At 37.3% G+C, this 25107-nt stretch overlaps 1 protein-coding gene across 1 annotated transcript in view; it reads left to right on the top strand.

Annotated features, from left to right (window-relative positions):
* NECAB1 (N-terminal EF-hand calcium binding protein 1) overlaps positions 1-24904 on the top strand; it is a 51967-nt gene extending 27063 nt beyond the window's left edge. The window contains exons 5-13 of the mRNA XM_056485599.1: positions 1038-1135; positions 9170-9306; positions 10845-10957; positions 12999-13075; positions 16985-17038; positions 18431-18543; positions 20523-20600; positions 21582-21673; positions 24535-24904. Of these exons, the coding sequence (XP_056341574.1) occupies positions 1038-1135; positions 9170-9306; positions 10845-10957; positions 12999-13075; positions 16985-17038; positions 18431-18543; positions 20523-20600; positions 21582-21673; positions 24535-24563 (791 nt within the window). The 3' untranslated portion in view covers positions 24564-24904. The remainder of the gene's footprint in view (positions 1-1037; positions 1136-9169; positions 9307-10844; positions 10958-12998; positions 13076-16984; positions 17039-18430; positions 18544-20522; positions 20601-21581; positions 21674-24534) is intronic.
* The last annotated feature ends 203 nt before the right edge of the window (positions 24905-25107 follow it).

Genomic DNA, 25107 nt, shown 5'->3' with positions numbered 1-25107 from the left:
CAATACCAGCTCATGTCACAGTGTTCCTGGTAACTTATGTTTTTGTGATTCCCCTGCAAAGCTCATGCTGACCTCTTAAAAACCCTGAAATGTTGTTATTTATTATTTCAAAAAGCTCCTATCTAATCTTGTTTTTCCTGTCTGCCATTTAGATGTTGATTTTTGTGCTCTTCCAGGTGATCTGATGCCTAAATGCCTTATCTAACACAGTCTCTAAGCTTTAACATAATTTTATTTACTTATTTTTCACACTGCTGCCTTCCTGTGCTTCCCTCTATTGTATTTCACCACATCAACCAAACAGGAGCTCTGGTCATGATTTCCCAGGTTTGCTTCCCCCTGTTGCTGTAATCCCTCTGATTCTGCATCATCTTTCTGTTAGAAAGCCCTTTGCTTTGAGAAGCTACACAAGGACATCCTGCAATTTGTTATTTCCATGATTTTCATTTAAATCAATTTTGCACGCACCATATTTGTTGAAAATAGCACAATACCTGGGACTTATGTGGCCAGCTAATGGTCTGTTCATTTCTCAGAGAAACAATTTACTCTCAACCAACCTGCCTCACAACAGCCCCCACATGGTATTATCTCCTCTAATAATTTACCAGAATTATTCATTTTCACATCAATATAATCAAATTTACATACAAAAACTTTGCTGCTAGCAATTGTAGACTATTAGACTGAAAATTCAGTTTACAAAGAAGATATAGATTTTTTGAAAAAGTTTGCTTTGGCTGTCAAATTGATATTTACATTTTTTTGTGAATTTGACAGCTCATTAATTGAAAGAAAATGAAAGAAATGTTTTGAAATACTGATTTTGATATTTTACGTACACCAGGAATGATTTTACAGAGAAAGGATACAACATTTAAGAAGAAAATTATCCTTTTCATTGTAACTCCTTTTAATTTTGTATTTAGATATTCAGTAATGACATAACTTAATTCAGACTTGATAAAACTGATATTTAATGAAATATTGATTTTTCAGGTCATTTGTAGGTAATGTGGGGTTTTGTCCTTTTTTAGATTATTTTTCAAAGCACTTAGGAGAGTATGAGAATGTTCTATGTGTCTTGCAAGACTTAAACATAACCATAGTGAAAGCAATGGACAAAACAAAGAAAGTAAGTAAAAATCGTTAAATTTTCTTTACATTGTATATTTTGCTTGTTTGGAGTATTTCCAGTAGTTTTATCTGAATTTATTAATTAATATTTAAGTTATTCCAAATATACATGTTTTAGTGAAGCTGTTATCTTTGGTATTGGGGTGTTTGCAAGAACAAAGTACTCACATATTTTACATAACCTGCCAAAATAAAAAACCAAAAGTGTAGCTTATTTATTTAGAGCTTGAGCCAGGAAGTTGAATGTCTCTTCATTCATGCTGTGCATCTTCCACTCCTAATGAAGTGAATAGGTGCTGTCTCACTGACTTGTTGAGCTGGATATTAAAAAGCAACAGATTGGTTCATTTTAGCTATGCATAATTTTTAAAAATAGCCATGTCTATAAAATACTGCTGCTGAAGGGCATAACAACTGGAAGTAAATAACAGACAGCATTTAAGAATTATTGCAGAAGTTAACTACAAGAGGAGTCCCAACAGAGTAAGGAGAGTAAAAAATATATGTGCTGAATTGACTAGAAATATGGATAGAAAATCTGCACTATTAATAAGTGTTTCATTTGCCTACTCAAAGAACCAATCCAAAATATAACCAAATGACAATTTCTTTGAATTTTATTTTCTTAACTGAAGATTCAAGCCTAATGGGTTTTCTGTCTTTCAGGAGTACTTCAGCTGACTATTTGTTAGAGATGGCAGAAAGAGAGCAAGGCTAACACTGGAAAAGAACTTTTAATTCCATTTAGTAGAAACTGTGTGTGAACACAGTCAAAAAAAAAGGTGTCCTCAAGTATTCTAAAATAGTGCTTTCTGCCAAGGATATGCTCAGCCACTGCAGCTTTGTATAGAAATTAAATTTTCAATTCAAAATTTGGATTGCCTTCAACGGGAACTCAGTTCTCAGGAAACAGATACGTTGTGTGACCTCATTACCTGATAAATCATTGGAGTGCAAATATTAAAATTTCCATCTTAAATAGTTCAAGTTTTACTTAAGTTCATGGTCTAAAATCTGGACTAAAGCCATCTCAAATCAGAGCTGGAGGAGCAGCAGAAATTAGCTAGCACATTGAGAAAGCATAATGATGTTCTTCACCAGTGACACAAGATGTGGGGCAGCTCACAGCTCGAGCTGACTCCCTGCTTGTGCAAACAGATGCTCAGAAATGGCTGGTCTGGCTTTAAATGCATCCCAGGCAAGACTTGGGTTTCCTCTCCTAGTGCAGCAAAAAACTTTGTCACCATTCTGCCACTGCAGACACTGAGTCCCTTGAACAGAGTGGTAGCAGCATTTATTACTATCTTCTTAGATAAATAAAAAGTTGGAAAATTCATATATAGAGAAGAAGTCTGGAATTGAAGACCTACACTGTGACACTCACCAGAACACAGTGGATCTACAGTGGCTGAGTCAGTTTCCAGTGACCCAGACCAAACTTCCAAGGACTAAATTGTCTATTAAAAACCAAGATAAAGACTGCCAAGACTGAATCTGAACTCCACCCTGCAATGCATGGGATTGATTTCAGTCCCAGTCCTCAGAGTTGCCATGGGCTTCCCATCCCCTCTGACTTTGTGGATTGAACAAAACTCAGCACCTCTAACTACCTAAACTTCTCCAGAGTGTGTTCCACTTCAAGTGGAGAGCTCACTCATTCTTACATATTTAGTGGGGAAAGGAATGACTTGGTACTTTATTGATTTATTGATTTTAGAATCAGACAAAAAACCACCACTCTTTCCTACAGAAAATCCCCATCAGCTAAAGTTGCCCATATTCAGTAAGTACTTTTCATAAGAGGCAGCTGCAGAATTGAAGCCCTAGAAAAATTTTTCAGCTCCATTTTCAAGGGAACTCTTGAAAACAGGCTGCTTCATCATGGGTATCCCACCAAGAGCAACTGGAGCTTGGCTTGGCTATGGTCTCCTGAATTTAAATCAAAATCAACCAAATTGTCCCCATCACACTGAATGATTTCCATGTGTAGGCATTTTTCCCCAACAGATTAGCAGGAGCCTTGCTCCTGCAAGGCAATTCCAGCATGATTTCTGTGTACTGTATTGCCCTCTGTAGTTTGAAAGAGCTGTCAGCACAGCTTTCTTGAAGTGACTTTTCTCCAGCCTTCCAGTCCTCTGCTTTCTGAAAGTGAAACCACCATCATCTGTGGCAGAAAACATTCCAGTGTGTTAGCAGGTTCAAGAAGCTTTGACTTCCTTTCAGTGTTCTGGGGCCAGATCCCTCCTGCCAAACCAAACTAAAAGCACCTGGGAAGACAGATCTCAGGAGAGTAGGAGCCATTCCTGCTCCATTGGGAGGGTGCTAAGCTGAAAATGCAGAGAATTTGATTTCTCCAGGAACATCTTTCAGCAGGTGAAAGACTGAGCTGCATTTGCAAGCAATAAACTTCAATACAAACAATATAGTCTTTCTGTTTCAGGGCTGTTTCCTTGTGTTTTATCCTTAGAGCAGGAAGGAAAGTGATGACCTCTGAGTGCACACTCCTGTAAATACTGAGGTGCAGTTCTTCTTTTTGGAGACAAAAGCACAGCAGGCTCTCATGGAAGGGAATGGTAGCCAACACAGGAAAAGAGGGATGGGACACTGCAAATCTTTTTTTCAGACTCTGTAAAATGTGATTCTTTGCTTTGGAGAGACTTTTTTCCCCTCCTTTGAAGCTCTGTTATGAAAGGCACCTAACAGTTTACCTGTGATAGCAAGGGACCAGACTAGGTGAGCTAGCAAAATGCATTTGAGCAGTAGTGATCAAAACTGGTTTATTTAAGAACTGGTTTATTCAAGAACTGGTTTTCACACAGTATTTACATACACAAAACATAAACATTAATTTTAGCATGAAAACAAGACAATTCTTCAGTGGAGCTACAAAGTTCTCAAATAGCCTTCCAAGTCTTTTGGGGGGAAAAAATTCCTAATTTATTTTTACATGTTGCTTGCAAAAAATATAGAAAGGGGGATGTGCAACAGCAGGATGCTGGATTAACACAGCAAGTCTAATTATCACTTCTATTAAATCACTAATTTTTCTGCTTGGCTCAAAAAACCCCAAAGCTAAGCAAAGTCAGTGCAGCCTTATTATTACTTGAAAATTTCTTGAATAGTCTAAAAATAGGAGCCAGTAAAGTAAAAGAGAAGATTACAGGAGCTGAGAGAGTAGCACAGGGCTTGAAATTTAATTACTGATGGTTCATTTATGGTAATTATGTAAATCACTACAATCTTGAGGGTTGATAGTGATTATAAACCAGAATACCTAGATTTTTTTTACTTGCATATTTGACTAATAGTAACAGTAGCATTTACGTAGATTTTATCTCAAAATAAATTATCTGGGAAGAAAGTGAAATAAGCATTTGTTGACAATGGTGTCCCACAACTAACATTCTGTTTGAGCAAAAAAGTTTTTAATTCCTTCTTTGTTTTCACAAAAAAATGTGTTAAATTCGATGGCACCCGTTTTTCCATGAGGTTAGAATGAGGTTATTAACATTTTTAACAGAATCTAGTCTTGCTCTCTTTGAAATGGCCCTTTTTACAAAAGCACCTTTTACAGAATTAGTGCAATGAATAGCTGCTGCTCAAGAATAACAGGTACTGCTCAGTTTATCTGAGTGTTAATTTTCATGTACTGAGTTGGAAAACTTCATTTGTTCCTTTAGATTTATGGTTATTTTTTAATATGTAAATCAAAAATCACAGATTCATTAAGGTTTAGAATCATTCAAGTCGGAAAAAATCCTTTAATTCATCAAGTCCAACCATCAGCTCCTGACACTGCCAAATTAGCCACTCAGCCACGTCCCCAAGAGCCACATCCACACATCTCTTAAATACCTCCAAGGATGATGACTCCACCACTTCCCTGAGAAGCCTGTTCCAGTCAGTAACTGAACTGGCTGTCTCTCAACTGGGGAGTGATAATATATCAGCAGTGCTAAAATACATCACCAGTTCCACCCTGCCACAAGGCAGGGAGGACCCTATGGATAAAAGCTATTTTTATGGGAACATTACTAAATTATGTTTTGGAATTTTTATTTTTGTTTATTTTTAAGATTGTGACTACTAGTGCAAGTCAGAGCAAACTAAGATAAATTCAAAAAGTTGCAAGCAATTAATTCTGAGCAGTCATGCAAGGATATTCCAGAGATTCACGACTTTCCTCTTCTAGTTCCTATCAGAGTAATGAAAATTCTTGGGAACTTCTTTGATCTTTTTTTATGGAAGTTTTATTCCTCCTGGGTCAGAAAGACACAATGCTCAAATTTTTGCCAGTAGCAGAGAAGATGTGTGTAGTTAGAAATAAAGATAAAATGAAAACCCCCTTAATTTAATTTTCATACCTCTAAAGAGAAATTACTTCCCAGCAGAAAAATAAACATTTAACTAGTCATTCTCCTCTTGATACCTATCAAAACCACCAGCAGCTTTGATGTTTTCTATGTATCATTGCAACCTTCTCCCTGGAGCAATGGTGTTACACATTTCCCTGCTACCTGCCAATATCAATCACAGCCAAAACAGTTTCTTGTCTCTAAGCCATGTGATAAACCAAATAGCACTTAAATAGGAGTTACTTTTTATCCATGGATGGATTTTGTACACACTATTATGGCAACAACAGTGTATTACTCCTTCAATATCCCAGCAGAGTGATAAACTGTTCTGAGAGATGCTATTACAAATGTGTGATGATCTTCTTTCTAATCAGCCATGGCTGCCTATTTTATTGCATTGCACTGCAGATGGTTAGTAGAAATTGTCTCTGCTCCAATTCTCTAGGTAGAATTTAAACACACAATTTATGCTAAATATAATACTTGGATAAACTTGTAAAACTTGTGCCATATTCAAAGTTGAATCTAATAATTGGGCACATCCTGCCTTTGATCACTTTTACAGTAAGGATGTTGTAAAGGTTCACATTTTTGTGATGTGAATACAATGAGCATTTCTCGATATGGCTTCTGGTAAAATTATGATTTTATTCTAATGCTGTTTTGATTTCTTCCTACAGTCTGAAAAATTAGATCCTAGATCATTTTAGTGACATTATTCTGAGTATTTTTATATCCTCAATGTAAAGTTGTAACCCAGGGCATTGTCCCACTAATCTGAGATCTAAAAACATACAGGGCAGGAGACATTTCATGATAAAGGGAAATTTAAATAGCTTATTCCTTACTGAGTTCTACTCAGCGATAACTGTTTTTGGGTTGACTTGAGGGTTATTTTCTGTAAAGACAAGCATAAATATTTTTGCAAAATTATGTTTAATATGACATATAAATAGGAAACAGAAAATTGCTAATTAATATATCAGTAGGAAGTGCCCCACTCCTTTTCCATCTCAAGGAGCTGCTCCTCTGACAAATGAAGCAGCATGGCCACATCACTCAGGGGAGGGGCTGAGGCTGGCACCAGAGACTGAGAGGATCAGGAATTGCTGAACCTTGGTAGCTCTGAGATGGGAACTGCACTAGGAGACTCCAAAACACTGCCTCCTCTGCCTTTGTACAAGGAGAACTTCTCTGCACTTTTTAAGAGAGCCTTTAGACACTTTTAAATACCACAGTGACCTTTTCCACAGCAAAATCACTAATTAAGTGCATTTTCAGCTGCATTAAAGGAAATGAAAATCTTTGCTGCTCACAAAGGTCACAGTTGCCTCTTGATGAGGAAGATGTGGAAAATTACCCTCATTCATTCACACTCAGTAAAACTAACAAGCAGAACAATATGTTAACACAGACTTATTTCATCTGGCCTGCCCAAGCTGTGGTGCAGTGTAATGTCTATGCTAATGAACAGTAACTCACAGCTAATGAAATTCAAGAAATGGACCATTTTTCTAGTTTGTGTACAGTCATCATCCATGGGTGCCATTACTGATTGGTGGCACGATGCACTGACAATACCAATGCTGGTCATGCCAGTTAAGCTGATTCTACCCTAATGTAAACCTCATAAATTGATACAGAAATGTTGTACCAGTGTGCCCTTAGTAAAATATAAAATAAGTACTTTTTGCAGGAAATAGAGTCATGAAACTGTACCAAAGCATGGCTATTAATGAGGTTTAAATAGCTACTTGAGGTTTAAATTGAATTGTAGTGGACAATCTTTACCCCTCCATGACTTAAATTATTGTTATTAGATCATTTATATATGCTGAATACCTTCTTCTGTGATCTTTAAAGAGCTTTAGAAAGATAGGAAGTAGTTTTTTTTTTACTGGGCAGGAGTTGAAGCTGCCCAACATTGCTGTGAGCTCAGAATGTCTTGACTCAGCAATTCTTTAAAAAAAAACAGTAAATAATTTGCAATTATTTGCTCAACTACGTGCATCCAGAGAGTTATTTCCACATAGAATAGTTGTAAGCACTAATATTTGAGTAAAATATGCATAAGGAAAGAGTCTTTGATAATTCTAGACTGCCACAGATGATGTTAGCATCCTGCCTACCTTTCCCACCTTTACCACAATAGCTCTGTAAATCTGATAAGCTAACTCTAAGACATATCTAAAGATCATAAGGATCTTTTCCATAGGGAAGCCTTTAAATACAGGAATTATGGGACAGGAATATAAAGAAAAAAACTACTCAATTGCAGGGCAATGCAAAAACTTGAAATAGTTCTAATGAAAAAAAAACTTACTAACTTTAAGATGCAGGAAAGCTTTTCTAGGTCATTTTTTTTCTGAAGGAGTTAGAAAGTAGTAGCCTCAGACAGCAACAAGTATTACACAGCTAATGTTTATATGATAAAATAATCTATCTGTGAGAGCCCACTTGAACAGTTTTCAAAATGAAACAATACTGATGTACATTTATGTTTTAATTCATGCCTGTATCAGATTTACCATGAGTATCATCAGGAAGCAATATGGAGATATCTGCAATATTTACTTTCTGGATGCCCAGAATTTACAAACACAGTTGAAAAACTTACAAGAAATCATCAGTTTTGGGATGACTTGTTCACTTATTTCCAAGAGCAATGGCAAAAGCTGAAAAAACAAAATTAAAATATACCCTGGATTTCTACTGATGGGTTTTAATTATTGGTCCACTCTTCACAGATTCACACACGTTCTTCTAACTTGTCAGAGAATCAAAACTTTTAGAAATCAAATGATCTGTCAGGTTCACTGAAGTTTTAAATCAATTTACAATAGAGACAGCCTAGAAGAAGAGCCAGAAATGTCAAATTTTACCCCAGCCATGGAAATGTATTATTTATTGGGCCAGGGAGACAACAGGCATAAAAATTGAATTCTACACGCACACCAAAAAAAATATATATGTACAATACATTGGAAATGTCATTATTCAAAGAACCACTACAAATTGCTAAGCACAGGTACAAACTTTTATAATAACCAAACTCTAGTTTAAATCACATTTAGATGCGTTTAATGAAATTCTTAAATATACAGATATATTGTTTCAAAAATAATTAAACAAATTAAAGGAACAAAAATCACTCAAAGAGTGTTGAATTCAGAAGGCAACCTCTCTGGCACAGTCCTTCAGCCAGCTGCTAGTGGGATCTTTCAGGGGAGTACCCTAAGCATGTGCCCTGCTCAGAAACTATTCCCATAATCAGTGTCTGAGAAGGGCAGTGAGCTTGAGGAACATCTTTTCACAAGAATGGATCTGAATTAAAACTCTAAATTCAGTTCTGCAGTTGTCAGTCTTATTCTGGCTTTTCCACACTTCAGAAGTAATGTGGTGCTGCCATCAGCTGGAGTTGATGATGTAAAGAAAAGGATCTGTGTTGTGTCAGTGTGTGCCTGGGCATCTCAGTTTGAGTGGGAGTTGCGTCCACACCTGGAAATTCAGAGGTCTTTTTGTCCATCAGCAAAAGTTGCTCACATGGTTTGCATATATAAACATGGAAACATCCAAGCTGCTTCCTTTCTGAACAAAGTCTGAACCTTCCCTTGTGTATTTCTAACTTAGTGAGCAAAGCCTGACCTTTTGGGCCTTTTTGATGTAATTCTTAGGACTATCAGGAAGCTTCCAATTTGGAGCAGTTTGTGACTCGCTTTCTCTTGAGGGAGACACTGAACCAGCTGCAATCCCTGCAGAGCTGCCTGGAGTGTGCCATGGAAACCACGGAGGAGCAGACCCGGCAGGAGAGGTGAGCAAAGCCTGCTGCACTTTGGCTGCAGGAGAGTGGCAAAAAGGATAATGCAACATAGCTCCTCGTGTAATGGGGAAGCAAAAGAGAGAGCTTTATTTAAAGAAACACTACACTTATATAGGGTAGTACATGCAAAACAGAATAAAAAAGACTCATTGGTCAAAGTAGGCAACACCTCTTTGAAAACATGCTTTCTACAAAATATCATGGACACTCACACGGCTCTCACACACCCTGCAGGTGCATAATCATTGTTAGAATTTCTTGTCCTTGTGCAGGCTGAGAAACCCAAGGCTTCAAGGCTGCTTTTTCCCTGGTTCCCAGCAGTATCCAACGACAAAAGCCCTCCTCAGATGCAGGGAAGGGTTGAGGAGTGAGGTCACTGCTTTACATTTCACCCTGAAATCTGATAGAGGGAATAAGAGGAGAAACAAGGACACACTTTTAATTCCCTACAGGAGCCCACTAACAGGAGTTTTCCTGAAATTGAATACATGTGATCCTGTGGCGCACACTAGGTTCTGCTGACTTCTTTTTAAATCCCTGGACAGTTTAATCAAACATAGAAACCAATCCACTGCAATATAAAGAGCTCTGAAATTACTAAGATGGCTAACTGTTTTGTTTGGTTTTTTTCAGGTTTTATGATTATTTTCCCATGCATAATTATCTCCATTTTAGAAGAAGAAATAGCCAGGCTTTTGCTTGTCACAGCTTCTTCCTAGAATATATGGCCATATTCTTCATTAACATCTAGCTCCATAAACTCTCAATCACCTGGGTAGCCTTTATCCATCCAAGGGTTTTAGCTGAATTTACTACAGTGATCTCCATGATGAGGGTTTGTAGAACCAAGGATCAAAATATTTTTGAAAAGTTACTTGGCTATACGGAATTTTTTCCTCAGTATGCTATTGTTAAAGACAATAGAGAAAGCAAAATACAAACTGTTGTTATGGACAAAGATCTTAAGACCTTTCTGTTGGAAATGTAATTTTCTTTTTCTTCTGTTAGAAGAGTCATTTTCTTGTTTGTTTTGCTGTTGGGTTCGAGATCCCTGAAGTACAGGAGTAATAACTTTTGGGTTTGTGCCAGCACCTGGACTGTAGGAATCCAGCAGGTTTTGAAAGTCTGAGGGTGCACCAAGCATGCACAATATCTGAGTACCTCTATTCATGTGAGTTCCTCTGCAGGGATGCTACCAAACTCCTGTGAATGAAGAAACTGTGAATGATTACTTAGGTCAGGTCAGAATCACATCATTGTGATTGAGATACTGACCTTGAGATTTGTCTCCCTCAAAGATTTAGGTTTATGCCAGCTTAACCCTCTTTGTTTTTACCTTTTAACTTCTTTAATGACCTAATCAAAACTAATGAGTAATAGTGAAAATCCAGAAAATAATCCAGTGTTCTCAGTAAATATTTCTTTTTATTTAATTTAAAAGGCAACATAGAAGTGTATTTTTTGAGAACAGAGAGAGAAGAGCTTTCCCACACATTTTTCCTTAGGAGGTCTCCTGTGTTTCTGTGCAGAAAAGATCCAACAAAACCAGAAGTGTTATCAGTTCAGTGGCCAGGAAAACGCTTGTCTCGAAGGCTTCAGAGGAACAACAGCCTGTCATCAAATAACACTTATTCTAGCACAGGTATAGTATTTCATATTTTAAAGATATTTAAAATACATGCACACACACACATACAAAAAAATATACACATATTTCCTCTCAAAAATTTAATTTAGATATGTAACTAACTGAGATACTTTACTGAAAGAAGACAATTTCAACTTAATACAGGAGGTATTAAGAAAACTGAGGAAGCTGAGAAAAATGAATGCATATCCATAGATCTGAAATTATAAAAGATAAAAAACTTAATTGTGGGCCATACTGTGTATTTTGGATTGATTCAGCATTTTTTAGGTCATCTTTACTGCCTGCAGATATAAATGAAAAGCTGAAGGGTACAATTTATATACAACTAAATTCTCTGCCATGACTCACATCTCAGCTGAGGGGAATAAATAATAAATGGAAACGGAAAATACAAAACCTGAAAGAAAATAATATTTCATGTAAGATAATACAAAAAAAAAAATCTGAAGCAGCATTTCTGCTTTGGAAAATGATGGAGTACTTTGGTAAATGGGATTATTTGGGAGCAGTGACATTAAGCACGAGGCTGCAGTGAAGACATCTCCGTGCTTAGTGGCATGTCCCAGAATCAAGGGATAAAGATGACTGAAACAACAAAATATGTAATGGGTCTAGCTCACTTCTTGACCAGTCACTGCTTGCAGCCATGTGCTGACCTCTTCCCTTCAAACCCTCCCCTGAGAACCTTTCTCAGGTCAGCACTTCTTTACATAAAAGTACTTGTTGAGGTAAAGACACACCCTGCCTCCTCTACAGACCACAGCTGTGGGATGTTCTCAACATTAGGATTTCTTTTTATGGTCAAAATATATGCAAGTGCCACAAGAACTCTCAGCTGGGAAATGAGAAAGTTAATGAATGTGCATAACAAGAGCATTTAGTGAAAAATCTTCAATCTCTGATAAATAAGCTTCCTCTCTCCTTAAAGCAATGAACGTATTTACATGGTGGGTGATCTCAGGAACTGCTTTAATAATGCATATATTTCTTTCCTTGAGTATTGTCCTTTTTATTTGGCAATTTTCATGAGACTTCAGCAAAGCAAAACTTTCCAGAGACATTGGAGGGACTGACAGAATCACAGAATATCCTGAGTTGGAAAGGACTCATAAGGATCATCAAAGTCCAACTCCTGGCCCTGTATAGTGCCATCCCCAAGAATCACACCATGTGTCTCAGAGCATTGTCCTAGTGCTTCTTGAACTCTTGGTGCTGTGAGCACTTCCCTGGGGAGCCTGTTCCAGTGCCCAGCCACCTTCTGGGTGAAAAACCTTTTCCTGATATCCAACTTAATCCTCCCCTGACACAGCTTGTTGCCATTCCCTTGGGTTCTGTCACTGGTCACCCTCACCAGAGAGAAGAGATGGGTACCCATCCCTCCTCTTCCTCTCATGAGGGAGTTGCAGACCACAATGAAGTCTCCTCTGAGTCTCTTCTCCAAACTGAACGAGCTAAGTGACCTCAGCTGCTCCCCTATGGCTTCTCCTCGAGGCCCTCCACCATCCTACAGCCCAGATGCTTGTGCCTTCTGGAGCCTATTGTCTAGCTCCACCCATGGTAAATGACATCAGATTGGGCTGGGTGGGGCACTGAGCAATCTGATCTGGTGGAAGGCTCCCTGCCCATGCCAGGGGAGTTGAAATTAGATGGTCTTTATAGTCCCTTCCAACACAAACCACTCTGTGATTCTATGATCAGGTCACTACACAGACAGGAATATACCTGCAGTGGAGATGGAGAACTTTCTTCCATTAGCAGCATGATTTCAAAAGCACTGGCATTAATCTAGAATGCAGTTCTCATTCTGTATTGGACTTCTATTGAATCTTAAACAGAAAGAAAATAATTCATAGAGTCAAATAATGCTTTCCTTTAGTTTCACCTAACTGAGCAGTGAACTAGTTGCAGGACAATCTTTGAGAAGCCAAATAAATTGCAGGGTAATTTTTTAAATGTATAAAATACAGGAATACAGTATGTACCAGTGACTTAGTAACATTTTATTAATGTTAATCATTTATCTTTTCCAAAGCTTGGATTGAGGAAGACAGCCAATGGGTGATCCAGATAAACAGACTCCAGGAGCTAATTGATAGACTGGAAAAGAAGGTGTGTGGGCTTTTCCCCTGTTTCTTCTTTCACTTTCAGTAAAGCAATCCTTAAAACACAAATGTTTTCAATGTCCCAACTGCAACATTACCTAAGAGAGTTAACACTCATTAAATGCCTACATTTTTCTTCCACCTTCCTCTTTCCTATTCATGACATTGTTTTTCCATGCTTCCCTTTCCCTCTCCCATCACCACAGATTCAACTTTTCATAAAGATGTGAAAAATTGTTTTATTCTATGACTGGAGCATGTTAATGTATTTAGTTATGTTTGTTTGGGGGAACATGCTACAACATTCCCCTTTTAGGATCTGATATTTTCCTCTTCCTCTCCAAACTTTCTCATTAAAATTTGACAGAAAGTTTTGTTTCTTCCTTTCTAGAATTCCAGAGAATACTCATTTATAAAGATTAAACAATTTTCCTTGTCAGTACAGTTAAACCAAAATCTGATGCAAATCCTTCTTGGGAGCCAGCTGCAGCCCCCAGAGCCCAGAAACCCCCTGTGGTCCCCACACCAAAGCAGAGCCCTGCAGGAGTCTGACAAATAATCCATCTGACCCAACACTGCCAGGGCTTCACAGTGCTTGTAAAATCCTGAGCCACATCTGTCAGTACAGAAAATAGCTATTCCTCTTGATTATTATTCAGACTTGTTTGCTACTCTGGTATTCAAAAGTTGTTTTATAATCTGTGTGTCATGAGTTTGGTTGTTTTTTTTTTTTTTATTTTGTCGTTTTGTTTTGTTTTGTTTTGTTTTGTTTTGTTTTGTTTTGTTTTGTTTTGTTTTAAGAAAGAAGAGAAGAGGAAAAAGTAAGGTTATAAATTTCTGAGTTGTTCTCTGCACTGAGTTTCCCTGTTGAAGGACAGACAGACAATTTCAGATAGGTGGTCAGGGAGTGGCTGAATTCAGTGGATTTTGAGACTCAGAGTGTTTCTTCCTCCTTGTCCACTAGAGGTGAGGTTTTGGGTTGAAGTGCTCTCAGACAGGAGTAACTCCAGTCCCAGTGCACTGATGCTGTTCCTCCCCACAGGTCAGGGCTCACCAGCAGTGAGACTGTGCCTGTACTCCAAAGGCATTGGCATGGGTGTCTTCACCAGCAGCCACACACAGGCAGCACTCACAGGGCCATGGAACAGCCTGATTCTGTTCTTTCTTTCTAGCTGGTTGGGATATTCCCCTCTGAATGTTGTCATCTAGTGTGGCTGGACCCATACCCCCTACCCAAGTAATGGCTCAGACCTTGGGTCATGGCATAAAAATGTCTCCTGTTACTCAACCACTAGTCCAGCTTGAGTTCAGCAGCAAGTTACACACACAGAAAATAGTTAAGTAAAGGATTTAGCAAAAAATCCCCAGTAAATGGTGGGGACTTGGCACATGGCTCAGCAAGAGAAGCATACTGACCTCTCTCTGCTGTTCCTCCTTTCCAAATGAAAAACCTGCCCCTAACTACTTTTCCCCTTTGGTCCCAGTTTGGTATTTCTGTTATCTCAGCCTTCTTAGTTGATTAGCTGCACTGCTGGCTTTGCTCCACAAGGAGCCCAGCATTCCCTTTGGTTATCCCTGCAGTCTGACAGTCTCTCGCATCACTTCTCCTTAACCAGCTGTGAAATTCAGCCATTCCTTGTGGCACTGCCCATTTCTTCTGTCACAGCTTCTCACTCTGCTCCTTGCCATGCTCTGCAGCTCCTCATGGTCTGCTCAGTCCAGAGAGCTCTTGCCAGGGAATACCTGTGAGCCTCTGTACAGTCGCTTCCTCCCGAGGTCATTTCTGCATGGGAAAGGCAATTACACAGTTACCACATTAATGGCATTTTAGTAGCAACTAGATCTTTTTCTGAATAGATATAAATTGGATTTTGAAATGTCAAAGTCCATCATGAAAGATAAGTCTGGCTTTACTCTGCACTCTGCTTTGGAAACAGCAGCTCACCACCCTGCCCTGCCACAGCTGCCACCTGACATGGACTGATGCCAAAAAAAAAAAAAGTTTAAAAGAATGTTACTTAAAAAAGAAATAAAGCTGGCATTCAGCAATAATGCAATGCAAATGTTACAGAAAGCACACAAACATTTTGTAGTAAATAAATTTACAACAAGGCTGTTATAAAGTGATTGAATTTCCTATAGACAAATGACAGAAAACCTCAGTCTGAAAAGGAGCTCGGTGCCAAAGGGAAACAGTGGCAGGGCATAGACCTCCCATAATTACCTCCTTGTCAATATAAAACCTGATTAATAAAATATAACAATTATATAAGTCTAATTTTTCCAGTAGACAGCCTATCTATATCCACCTTTGCTCAAATTGCATCTACTTGATTTTGTATCTCACAGCCACGTCTGACTGTGAGAGGCATTAAATACCAGATACCTTTCAGCAGCTACTGAAACCTCTCTTTTTGACTTTGCCCTGAAACAGATTAGAAAAGATTGCACAATCATGCTAAAAGGCAATTTCAGAAGCCACTTCTCAGCTGAGGTAGGATTGCAAAGGCATTTTAAAGCCCTAACTCTGAGCTGCATAGCAAGATATGAGTCAGTGTTCCTACTGGAAAGCTACCTGATGAAGGGTAGATTTAATGTTGTCTAAGTCCTCTGCTGTGTTTTGTCAAAGGGGAATTTGAGCACAAATCAGTCCTGTAACTTGTCTATTTTCACTCAAGTTCTAAATTTACATATACTGGCAAAGAAAACAATTATTTTCTTGCTGCATCCTACATTTGGAGAAACTTTGCAGTACTTCCTTGAGTCATTCCTTTCCTCTCTTTTTCCATATGTTTCTTGAGAAAAAAATGGCAGTGAAAGTGAACTTTCACTTCAGGAATACACATTTTTCCCTCAGATTTTTTATCTGAAGTGTCTGCACTGACAGTAAAGCTGGCTGTCTTTCCCCTCACACACACACTTCATGACTTTAACTACACAGCAGTTTCTGAATACTTCACTCCTGCCTTGCTCTGCCACCTGCTGCTGATGGAGGTCCTCTGTTCATTTGAATTCTACCTGCACATATCTTGACTTTTCAGGGAGTACAGCATCTGTGCTGCAGAACAGCTGCTACCTGAGTTAATCAATCCTCACCCCGCTGAGAGAGAAGAAACTTTTTCTCTTTGTTGCACAAGAACTGTGCTCAGTGAGAAGTGAAGCACCACTAGGAGTGTGTTTTGCTCCAGCTGCTTATTGCAAATCAATCTGCTTTTTTTTTTTTTCCCAGACATATGTATGTTTTTCAGAATATCATAATGCCACTGGGTTAGGAGGCACTGCATGTGCCTGGCAAGTAAAGAATGATTTTGTGTGTGCTGCTGGTTGTGTTTGTGTGAATCACTGATTGCTGATGTGCACATCCAGTTTGTGTAGCAGGGGCACTCACAGACATCTCTTTGCTGCTGCCCAGCCCATCCTCACAGCAAGGGCAGCAGTTCAGAAACCTGACTTGGACCATCATGCACATCTCTGTCAATTCTACAAAACAACTCCCTGCAGAGAAGTTTCTTCTGTGAAAAGTTTTATGATTGCACAATAGTAGCTGATAGTTCATTTCCAATTACCATTCTTGCTCCTCTCCACAGTCCCTGTGACAATTTGAGAGGATGTCTGTCTTTTCTCAATTAAATCCAACATGCATTTGGGAGCAAGCAGATTTGTTAAAATGAAAAATCACCTGCCAAGCACTATAAATAAAACTCTACAAGACAGCCTGGGCTGGAGTTAACCACTGAGGCATGCAAGATCTTGTAAACACTTGTGTTTGACTTAGAACTAATAAAGAAGGGATTTAACTTCTTGAGGTAGAACAGAATCTAGTTATTGGAATAGCTTGTTAAAAATGTAAGAGGGGAATACAGCTGTAGTATTGACTCTTCTTACAATTTCTATTTTCTTTTCAATTGCCTCAAAGGACCTAAAGCTTGAGCCACTTGAAGAGGAAGTTTTGGAAGAAAATGCAAAATCTGTAAGTATTGTTCAAGATAATTATTTTGACATTTTATTTTAAACACCAGGCATTGAGACCACACCTGATCTCTTTTGTTAAAAAATAATTTAAAAAATCTTTATCCTGACTTTTTCCAGTGATAAGAATCCATTTTAGTTAGCAGAATACACTGTGCAAAAGACAACAGAACAGAATTTGGAATATGTGGGCAAAACTTTTATATTAATTTTTTGTATTGTTTTCAAAGGATAGAGTGAGCCAAAACCTTAACACACATAAGGAAAAAAATGTGCCATTAATAAGATTTATCAAATTTGGCAGCAATGTTTATGGGGTGATAACTTCTCTGCTCCAAATGCTGCAATGCATGCTTATCCATCATTGTACAGCCTCCCTGCTCCCAAAACTGTTATAGGAAATCCTGTGAGGAAAAATGGAAGAGTATCTCATGCTCATTACAACCTACAAAACAAAAATTGTGACCAGAAATAAACTTACTGTAAAACAATTTTATGTCCCAAGATTGATATACTAGCATTTCTAAATTCATTTGAACCTAACAAAATACAAATCAAATACACATGAAAAAATTATTTAATCACAGTAGTTGCATTAGATTTTTTTAAAATGAGATTATGCTGTATTGCTACAGAGACTGCTTATAGTCCATTATATAACAGCATTCATAATAAGGCAGAAATAAGTCAAAAACCTGTAAAACTAATTAAATTGTACTCATTAAGAAACACAGTGTTGTTTTAAATATTCCATTAGCAAAGTTGACAAGTTTCAATAGATTTTAATCAATTAATAAACTACTTGAAAGAGCTAAATGATAATTATATTAATTCAGGATAAATAGGTCTTCTGCACTGCTGACTCTTTCCATAGTCCTGTTTAGAAAGACTGTTCATTTTCCTGCAGAATTTTGGAGGGAAAGCCCCCTCTCTATTCATCACTTAACATGGGCTATTCAGGCATGTCAATCAGGTTAGGGTCAGGGCTCTAAAAGGTAAAACTATGAAAGCACCTTAGCAAAAGCAACAATGTACCCAGTGCAGATCGTGGGGATATGCTCTTACCTCCAGCCTCTGGAGATAACACACTGACTCTATTACTGAACATCTCAAAGATCAACCTTTGCTTTGCCCTCTTCTGCAAAGACTCTCCTCCAGAGTTTGGACAAGTGTCTGAAGTGGACACTCATGCCTAGACATAAAAGTCATGCTTGAATATTTCTACTTCTCCACTCCAGATTGCTAGAACAGGGACTGCAAACTTCAAGGGAACTTTTGTGGGTTTTCTTTTATAATTGTGGCTTGTGTTGTTTCATAATAGAATTTTCTGAATTTAAAGTACAAGGAATTCAGAGGAAGATGTGCAAATAATGTTGTAATGGTTTTGTATCAGCACATAATGATTGTTCAGCATCAAATGTCTGTGATAGAAGAAAAAGTGGAGGAATTCCATCTTGCTCTGAGGCAGTACGTGGAATCTGCTTCTGCTCAAGGTGGCTGCTTGCAGTAAGTACAATGTTATTGTTCTTGGGTTGAAGGAAGAAATGTTAATTTTTCCTTAATAACTCTGATTATTTATGAAGAGAGAACCTATGACACCTTTCTTGGTGGGTTATGTGCGTGTGCCAGGCAGAGCTTTTCAAAGACACCTAGAACTAGAAAGAGATGTCAGAATGTGCACATTTTTGGTACTATCACAAAATGACTGTACATCCCAAAGGTGCTAAACAACCTTTTCAGGCTTGTTAGCTCTGCAGGTCATCAGTTCACGACTTCTTGAAGCTCCTAAACTGATATTCTTTATTGGAAAACTCATTTGCCAACTTTCATTTGTGCTCACCTGGCAAAGGAGCAACTTATCAACTTGTTTGCCAGTTCTCTGCTTGGCAGCTTTCAGAATCTTTCATTTAGGCTTTCTTTGTAATATTTGAATTCATAATAAATAATTGGAAAAATTAAAAAGCAAAATTTTCAATGAAACTGTGTTTCTGCTTTGCTCCTTTTAGAATTAATAAAACATTAGAGCTGGGTTAAGAATAAATGTTAGTGGCTTACCACAGTATTTAATTTCTGAATTTAACATAGTGGAGAGATCTGCTATGATACATACTACAGACCATTATGAAAAAGATATTTTTGTTATGTGTACACAATACAGAAACTTCCTGTATATTCAAGGGTTTCAAAGACTGCCTATCACATCCCTAATTTATGAGTCTTGTTGCTATGAGATTATCACATTTAGGATTTTACCAGTAGTGTTCACATAGACCAGAAAAATTAAGTTGGAAGAAGAGTAATCTTTCTGCAGTGGTTCACTTGTAAAGACAGACTGATGAGGAAAATAAAATTCTCTTGTTGGCCAAGAGATGAGAAAAAACCCAATGAGAAGTTCTCTTGGCCTCTCCCAGAAATGAACATCCAGCAAAACACTGCATTGACTGCAGAATGTTGGGGAAGGGAGATTCCACGACCTCAGAATGCAAGTTAACAAATGGTGGCAGGAAGTTCCTTTCTTTCCCAAGTTTAGAGGCAGTTGGCAAGTCTGTAATGCCACCTAATGGATGGGTTTTACTGTAGCTTTAATTGACAGTGACAATTGTTTTTTCCAGCAGCTTTTGATATTTTTTGCCATTTTACAATGCACTTTCACATACAGCAGGAGAAAACCAATAAATCATAAAAAATTATGAAGTATAAGCTGAGACCAGTTGTCAAGCACATCATTACTGAGGTCAGCAATCTCACACTTGGGCACATGGAAAAACCTGCATATACACCTTCTGTGCTACTTATCTAAACACCAATTTGAGTACCCAAGTGAATAAGTACCCTACACACTCTAAAGCTTTTATGCTCAGGATAATAAGCAGGATGATTGTGTGTAGAGGGTCAACAGATATTCTGTGGTTCGTTTTTCACTCTTGAGAAACTGTCACTTGATAACTCAAGCACAAGTAACTAGTTTGCAAAATACTATTTTAAAAGGATATCTGCAGCAGATATCAGCCTATCTGGCTTATACTCCATTATACATATACTTCATTTACTCCATTTGCTTTCAAAGCACCTAAATTCTATGAAACTTTGATGCATGTCATACAAAAGGGTAACTTCTACTTTTTAGATGAACTTCCCTGAACAGCTGTTTGATTAATTTTCTGTTTAGCATTTGCTTAGATAAATTACACTATTGGAGCAATATGAAAAATTAGTTTCATTTAAAATATTAATTAATAAGATAAATATAAAAGGGTTTTTATTTTTAAAAGCTCCGATAATTTGCAGTATATGATCATTATGATCACTCGTTTGTTAAGTTTATTAATTGAGTTGGTTTTGGGTTTGGTTTCTTTTTTTGTTCTGTGGATTTTTTTTCAAAAATCACTGCATTTGTTCCTACTCATAAGCAGTTAGGAATAAAATGCATATGTCCAATAACTTTGTTTTGTTCCATTAAATTATTTCTATTGTGAAATTTTTAGTGTTTCCATACAGAAGCTTCCAAGTAATTTCCACTTCAATGTGTATGAGTTCTGGGAAAACAGCAATGCCTGGAATAGGTAAGTGTCAGGACTTTGGTGGCTTTTGTTTTTGAGGTTTTTTTTGGTAATACATAAAGGTATGAAGGTTAGAAATCAATTGTGAAAGACTGAGTACAAATTACTTTAAATACTACTAACTGGTCTTTTGCTAAATATATCACAATAAATACTTCAGAACAACACTTTAGTTGCTAAAGACTTGAATATACCAAAACAGAAATAAAAATGCCAGAAGGACAATGGTGATTATTCAAAACAGAAAAAAGTCTGACAGTGAGTACACAAAGATATAGCATTAGGTGGATGTCAGTTCATCAGAGACAGAGAACCAGCAGGATAGCAATATCACCAGTTTCACTGTAAAGACGAAACAGAAAGGCACAATTATTAAAACAGAAGATGTGCCAGTGTGCAGCACACTTCAGTGTGCAAGTTGTTATGTGGAGCTCTGCCAGATCTTCCCAATCCACATCAAAGGAACCCATCCAACAGACTCCCAGAGTGTCTCTTTCAGGCCCAAAATAGAAATTATTAACATCCTACCAGCTGAAGTGGAGACAAAATAATTGTCCTTATCCACTTAGTTAGAACACTCAAACAAACCAACCCCATGATCCCAAACCTGTAAAGAGAACCTGTTCTTAGGGAGATGGAGAAGTCTCTCACAGCTTTGTTTCCTTGCAAACAAAGCCCCACTTTTACTGGGTTTCCTGTCACAAAGACACAAGAACACCAGTAACTCATGTCAACACTGCACTGGGTCACAACCAAGAGATGAGCATCAGGCTGACAGCGAGCTGCACAGAAGAAAAGCAGTGTTTAATATAACAGGCAGGCCCTTCGTAGCTTGTCTGGGCTCCTCTCCCACTATCACTGGAAGTTCTGAAGCACAGAATCACTGTACAGCACTAATTGTGAAATTTCTAATAATGCTCATTTAAAAAAAAAATTGAGGCATTTAAAAAAACTGTTACATTTTTACTTTTTACAATTATTTAGCCACCTTCAAAGGAATTACAGCAAGGCATTCCAAAGAAGTAACGTGGATTTCTTGGAAACCCCAGAGCTCATCACAACAATGCTAGTCCCTGGTAAATATCAACTTTTCACATTATTTTTTTTTGTTTCATGGGAAAGGTTCTATTAGTGTGTTCCATATGCAAGACCATTGCTTAATATCACTCTTATTCAGATCTTCTTTGGTAAAATATAGAGGAGAAAAGGACTCCAAATGTTTTTATTTTAAACATATAAATATAAAATGCATCAGTATTTTATAGGAGAAGACCCACAGTGCTTTATTTTACATAGTATGAAGTCACACTAACATACACTATTTATGAAAATATCTAGAATAAACAATGCTATTTGTGAATGGTAAAATAGACCCCATCTAAGCTTTTCAAGGAAAAAAATGTTTTCTGATTAAGATTTCAAATTATTCCATTTACATTGACTGAAGCGAGCCTTCATTACTAATAATTGATATTTACTAACCAACTTTGTTTATAACACTGCTGTGTTAAAAAAAAAAAACAAGGTGGTAAAGATTCCAAATTATTATTCTTAATACAATCCTGTAACATCTTTCTCCTCAAAATAAAAGACACAATGCAGGTGCAGGATGAAGCAAAGAAAGCATCAGTCCCATATTTACAGAGAGAGGATAGTATTTTTTTTTTTTTTTTATTTTAGGGAGCACAAATCTATTACAATGAAGCTCTAATTTCCCACATGTCTGAGTACAGACTAAATTTAAAATAATAAAACCCCACTTAGTAGACAAATAAATGCAGTCCTGTACCCAGGGTTCACCCTTTAAAGAAACCAGCCAAGACATCTTCAGACCTCATGAGCCTGATGCAGACACAAAATTATACACCATGGATTCCTGCAGAATTAGGAGATTGAAGTTAATGAACCAAATATCTCTGTAAATCTTGTACCTTACTGGGATATTGCTGGATTTAAGAAGCAGCCTTTTCCCAAAATTCTTTGTATCCAAGAGACTGCACACAACCCAGCAGTGTTCCAGGGTAGTTTACTCACAAGTAAAGTACAATTAACATAAAATAAAATGTAAATATAATTTTAAGTGACTAAATATGGAAGTGACTGAAATTGGATTCCAAGTACTCATTAAAGCATTTACTCTGCCTGCTAAGAAGGATTTGAGTCTGCAGCACTCTGTCCTGGCAGACAGTTACCATAGAAACAGCATTTCTGACTGTGCACTCCTTGCTGGGTTGGGGATGGGGAGCAAGGGGAATTAATGCATTCACAGACCTTTGTACAATTCTGTACATTACCTGTAATTTAGAAATCTGTGCAATGATTTGAACTCTGTTTCATGGAAAGAGCTTCCCACTCTCATTTATACAAATCATTTTGTGTTTGAAAGACAGAAAATTATCCTGAAGTAAAAAAATGATGGCTGCACTCCCACCTGTACACTTTACAAAACAATTTTAGACACCATAAAGTGATATCACAGTAAAATAAGAAGGAAAAAACCCCTAAACCTCTCTGCAATTAGAACACAGATAGTCTCTATTCTGAAAACAAATTTACCCTAGCTGAGAAACTTCCAAAATTCTTTTACATCCGGGTAGCTAAGAACTAAATCAATTGCAAATTGTAATCTGAATCTCATTCATTCACAGTTTATAACCCATAAGTCTTTACCAATTAACTAAAATTAGTAAGGATACACTTATGTGGCCAAGAGTGATTCAGGAAGACAAGTTTGCAGACTGTTTGATCCAGTATTATCCTAAAGAGAATTAATTTACCATCAGTTAGGAGGAATCACAAGCTATTATGACCACTCAGACACCTGTTAACTCACCCAGTTGCTTCAGCCATTCTGCAAGGGTGGCATGAATCACTCAGTTCACATTCAGTGAATGTCTCATTTTTATACAAGATCTGAAGACTAGAGAACCTTCGGGAGAAGAAAACAAGATAAGGGGAAATCACTATAACCCATAAAATAAGTTGACATTTTTGGGGGCTGAAATGCATTAGCCCACTGATGTTTCAGAGACTTCTAGGTTCATAGCCTGAATTCAGGTAGGACTCGAGTATTTTCTCAGCATTTTTATTCATGGATAATAATTTTCATTAAAATAGCATTAATGGAAGCATTGGATGCATACATAAGAAGTAAGCTCTGCTAATGAGTGTGAAATGTAGTGTGAAACCTACATAGCCTAGAACACCCCTCTACTAAGGGCACTTGGATCTCAGATGCAGTCACAATTCTTTCCTTCCTTCCCATCTCTGTCCATAAATCTTGTGGTTCCTCTCAGCATAAGATTCCATTTCAAAAGGCCAAAGGCTAGAGATTGTGGGGAAGAAACACAAATTGGTTCCACCTCAGCACTGCCTATAATCTTGTGATTACAGAATTTTTTATGGGAATGACATTTTACAAGTCCTTCAATTCTCTTACTTTTGAGGACAAAAAGCTATTAAGTTGTATAAAAAACCCATCTGATTTGAATAATGTCACCAGGAAAGCAAGTCATTAAAGCCAACACAACCACCCAGGGAGCAAAGTGCTTGGCTAAAAACTGACACACACAGCAGCACAGGACTGAGAATTTATTTGGTTTGCTCTCAGGGATGTGGGCACTTAATTCTATGCAGCCACACCTCTGACACACTGATGCTTCTTTGGTTGTTATCAAAAGAAGATTTAATTCTTGTGATAAAGCCACCTTCCCACCACTTACACTCAGTTCTCCCAGTATTCTGAGTATTTTTTCTCACCAGTATTAGCTGGTAAAAAATATTATTTATATTAGCATATAATTTATATTATTTATATTAGCATATAAAAAAAAATGTTTCATTATATACTTACAAGTATTTTATTTAGAATTTTACCAGAGGTCAAAAAAGAAATGCAATTTATGATAACAAATAAATAAACTCTGCTCTCTTTCAGCATCATGGTGGGTCTTCAATAACAACTAGAATTTGTGGTTCCAAGTAATGTTAATGTTGCACTGTTTTTCATTACACTAACATTCATATTGCAGTGTACAAGTGAATTTATGATGTGAAAACATTTGTTATTATGGATGGGATCTTTTCCGCCTTATCCATTCTAAAAATCTGGAAAACTGTGCATTTATTACCTTTTCTTCTTGTGACTAGTTCGATAAAATGATGCATTCTAAAAACTGAAATAAGACAACCATAATAAACTATTTATTTCTGTGGCAGTCCAAATTGTCACAGACAAGTATGTCTTGAATGTATGACTACATATTTGTGAAAAGTTTTATTACTGCATTAATAAACAACCATTACTTAACGCTGCTGTGGTCTCCTTTCACAAAAGAAAGAAGTATGAACCTGAACACACATTTTCATACATGTCTGCAGAGAAGCTCTTAGTCATTAATGAAAAGAATAAACATAGGGACAACTCTTTGTGGTAATACAACTTCCCCCAGGATATTTTCTGCTCACAATTAGATAAGGCAGCATTATATCCTCCTAACAGACTCTTAGC

This window comes from Oenanthe melanoleuca, chromosome 2, assembly GCF_029582105.1.
Source record: "Oenanthe melanoleuca isolate GR-GAL-2019-014 chromosome 2, OMel1.0, whole genome shotgun sequence".
Taxonomy (NCBI): Eukaryota; Metazoa; Chordata; class Aves; order Passeriformes; family Muscicapidae; genus Oenanthe; species Oenanthe melanoleuca.
Note: the sequence above shows the minus strand (reverse complement) of the source record. Positions and strands in the feature narration are given on the sequence as shown.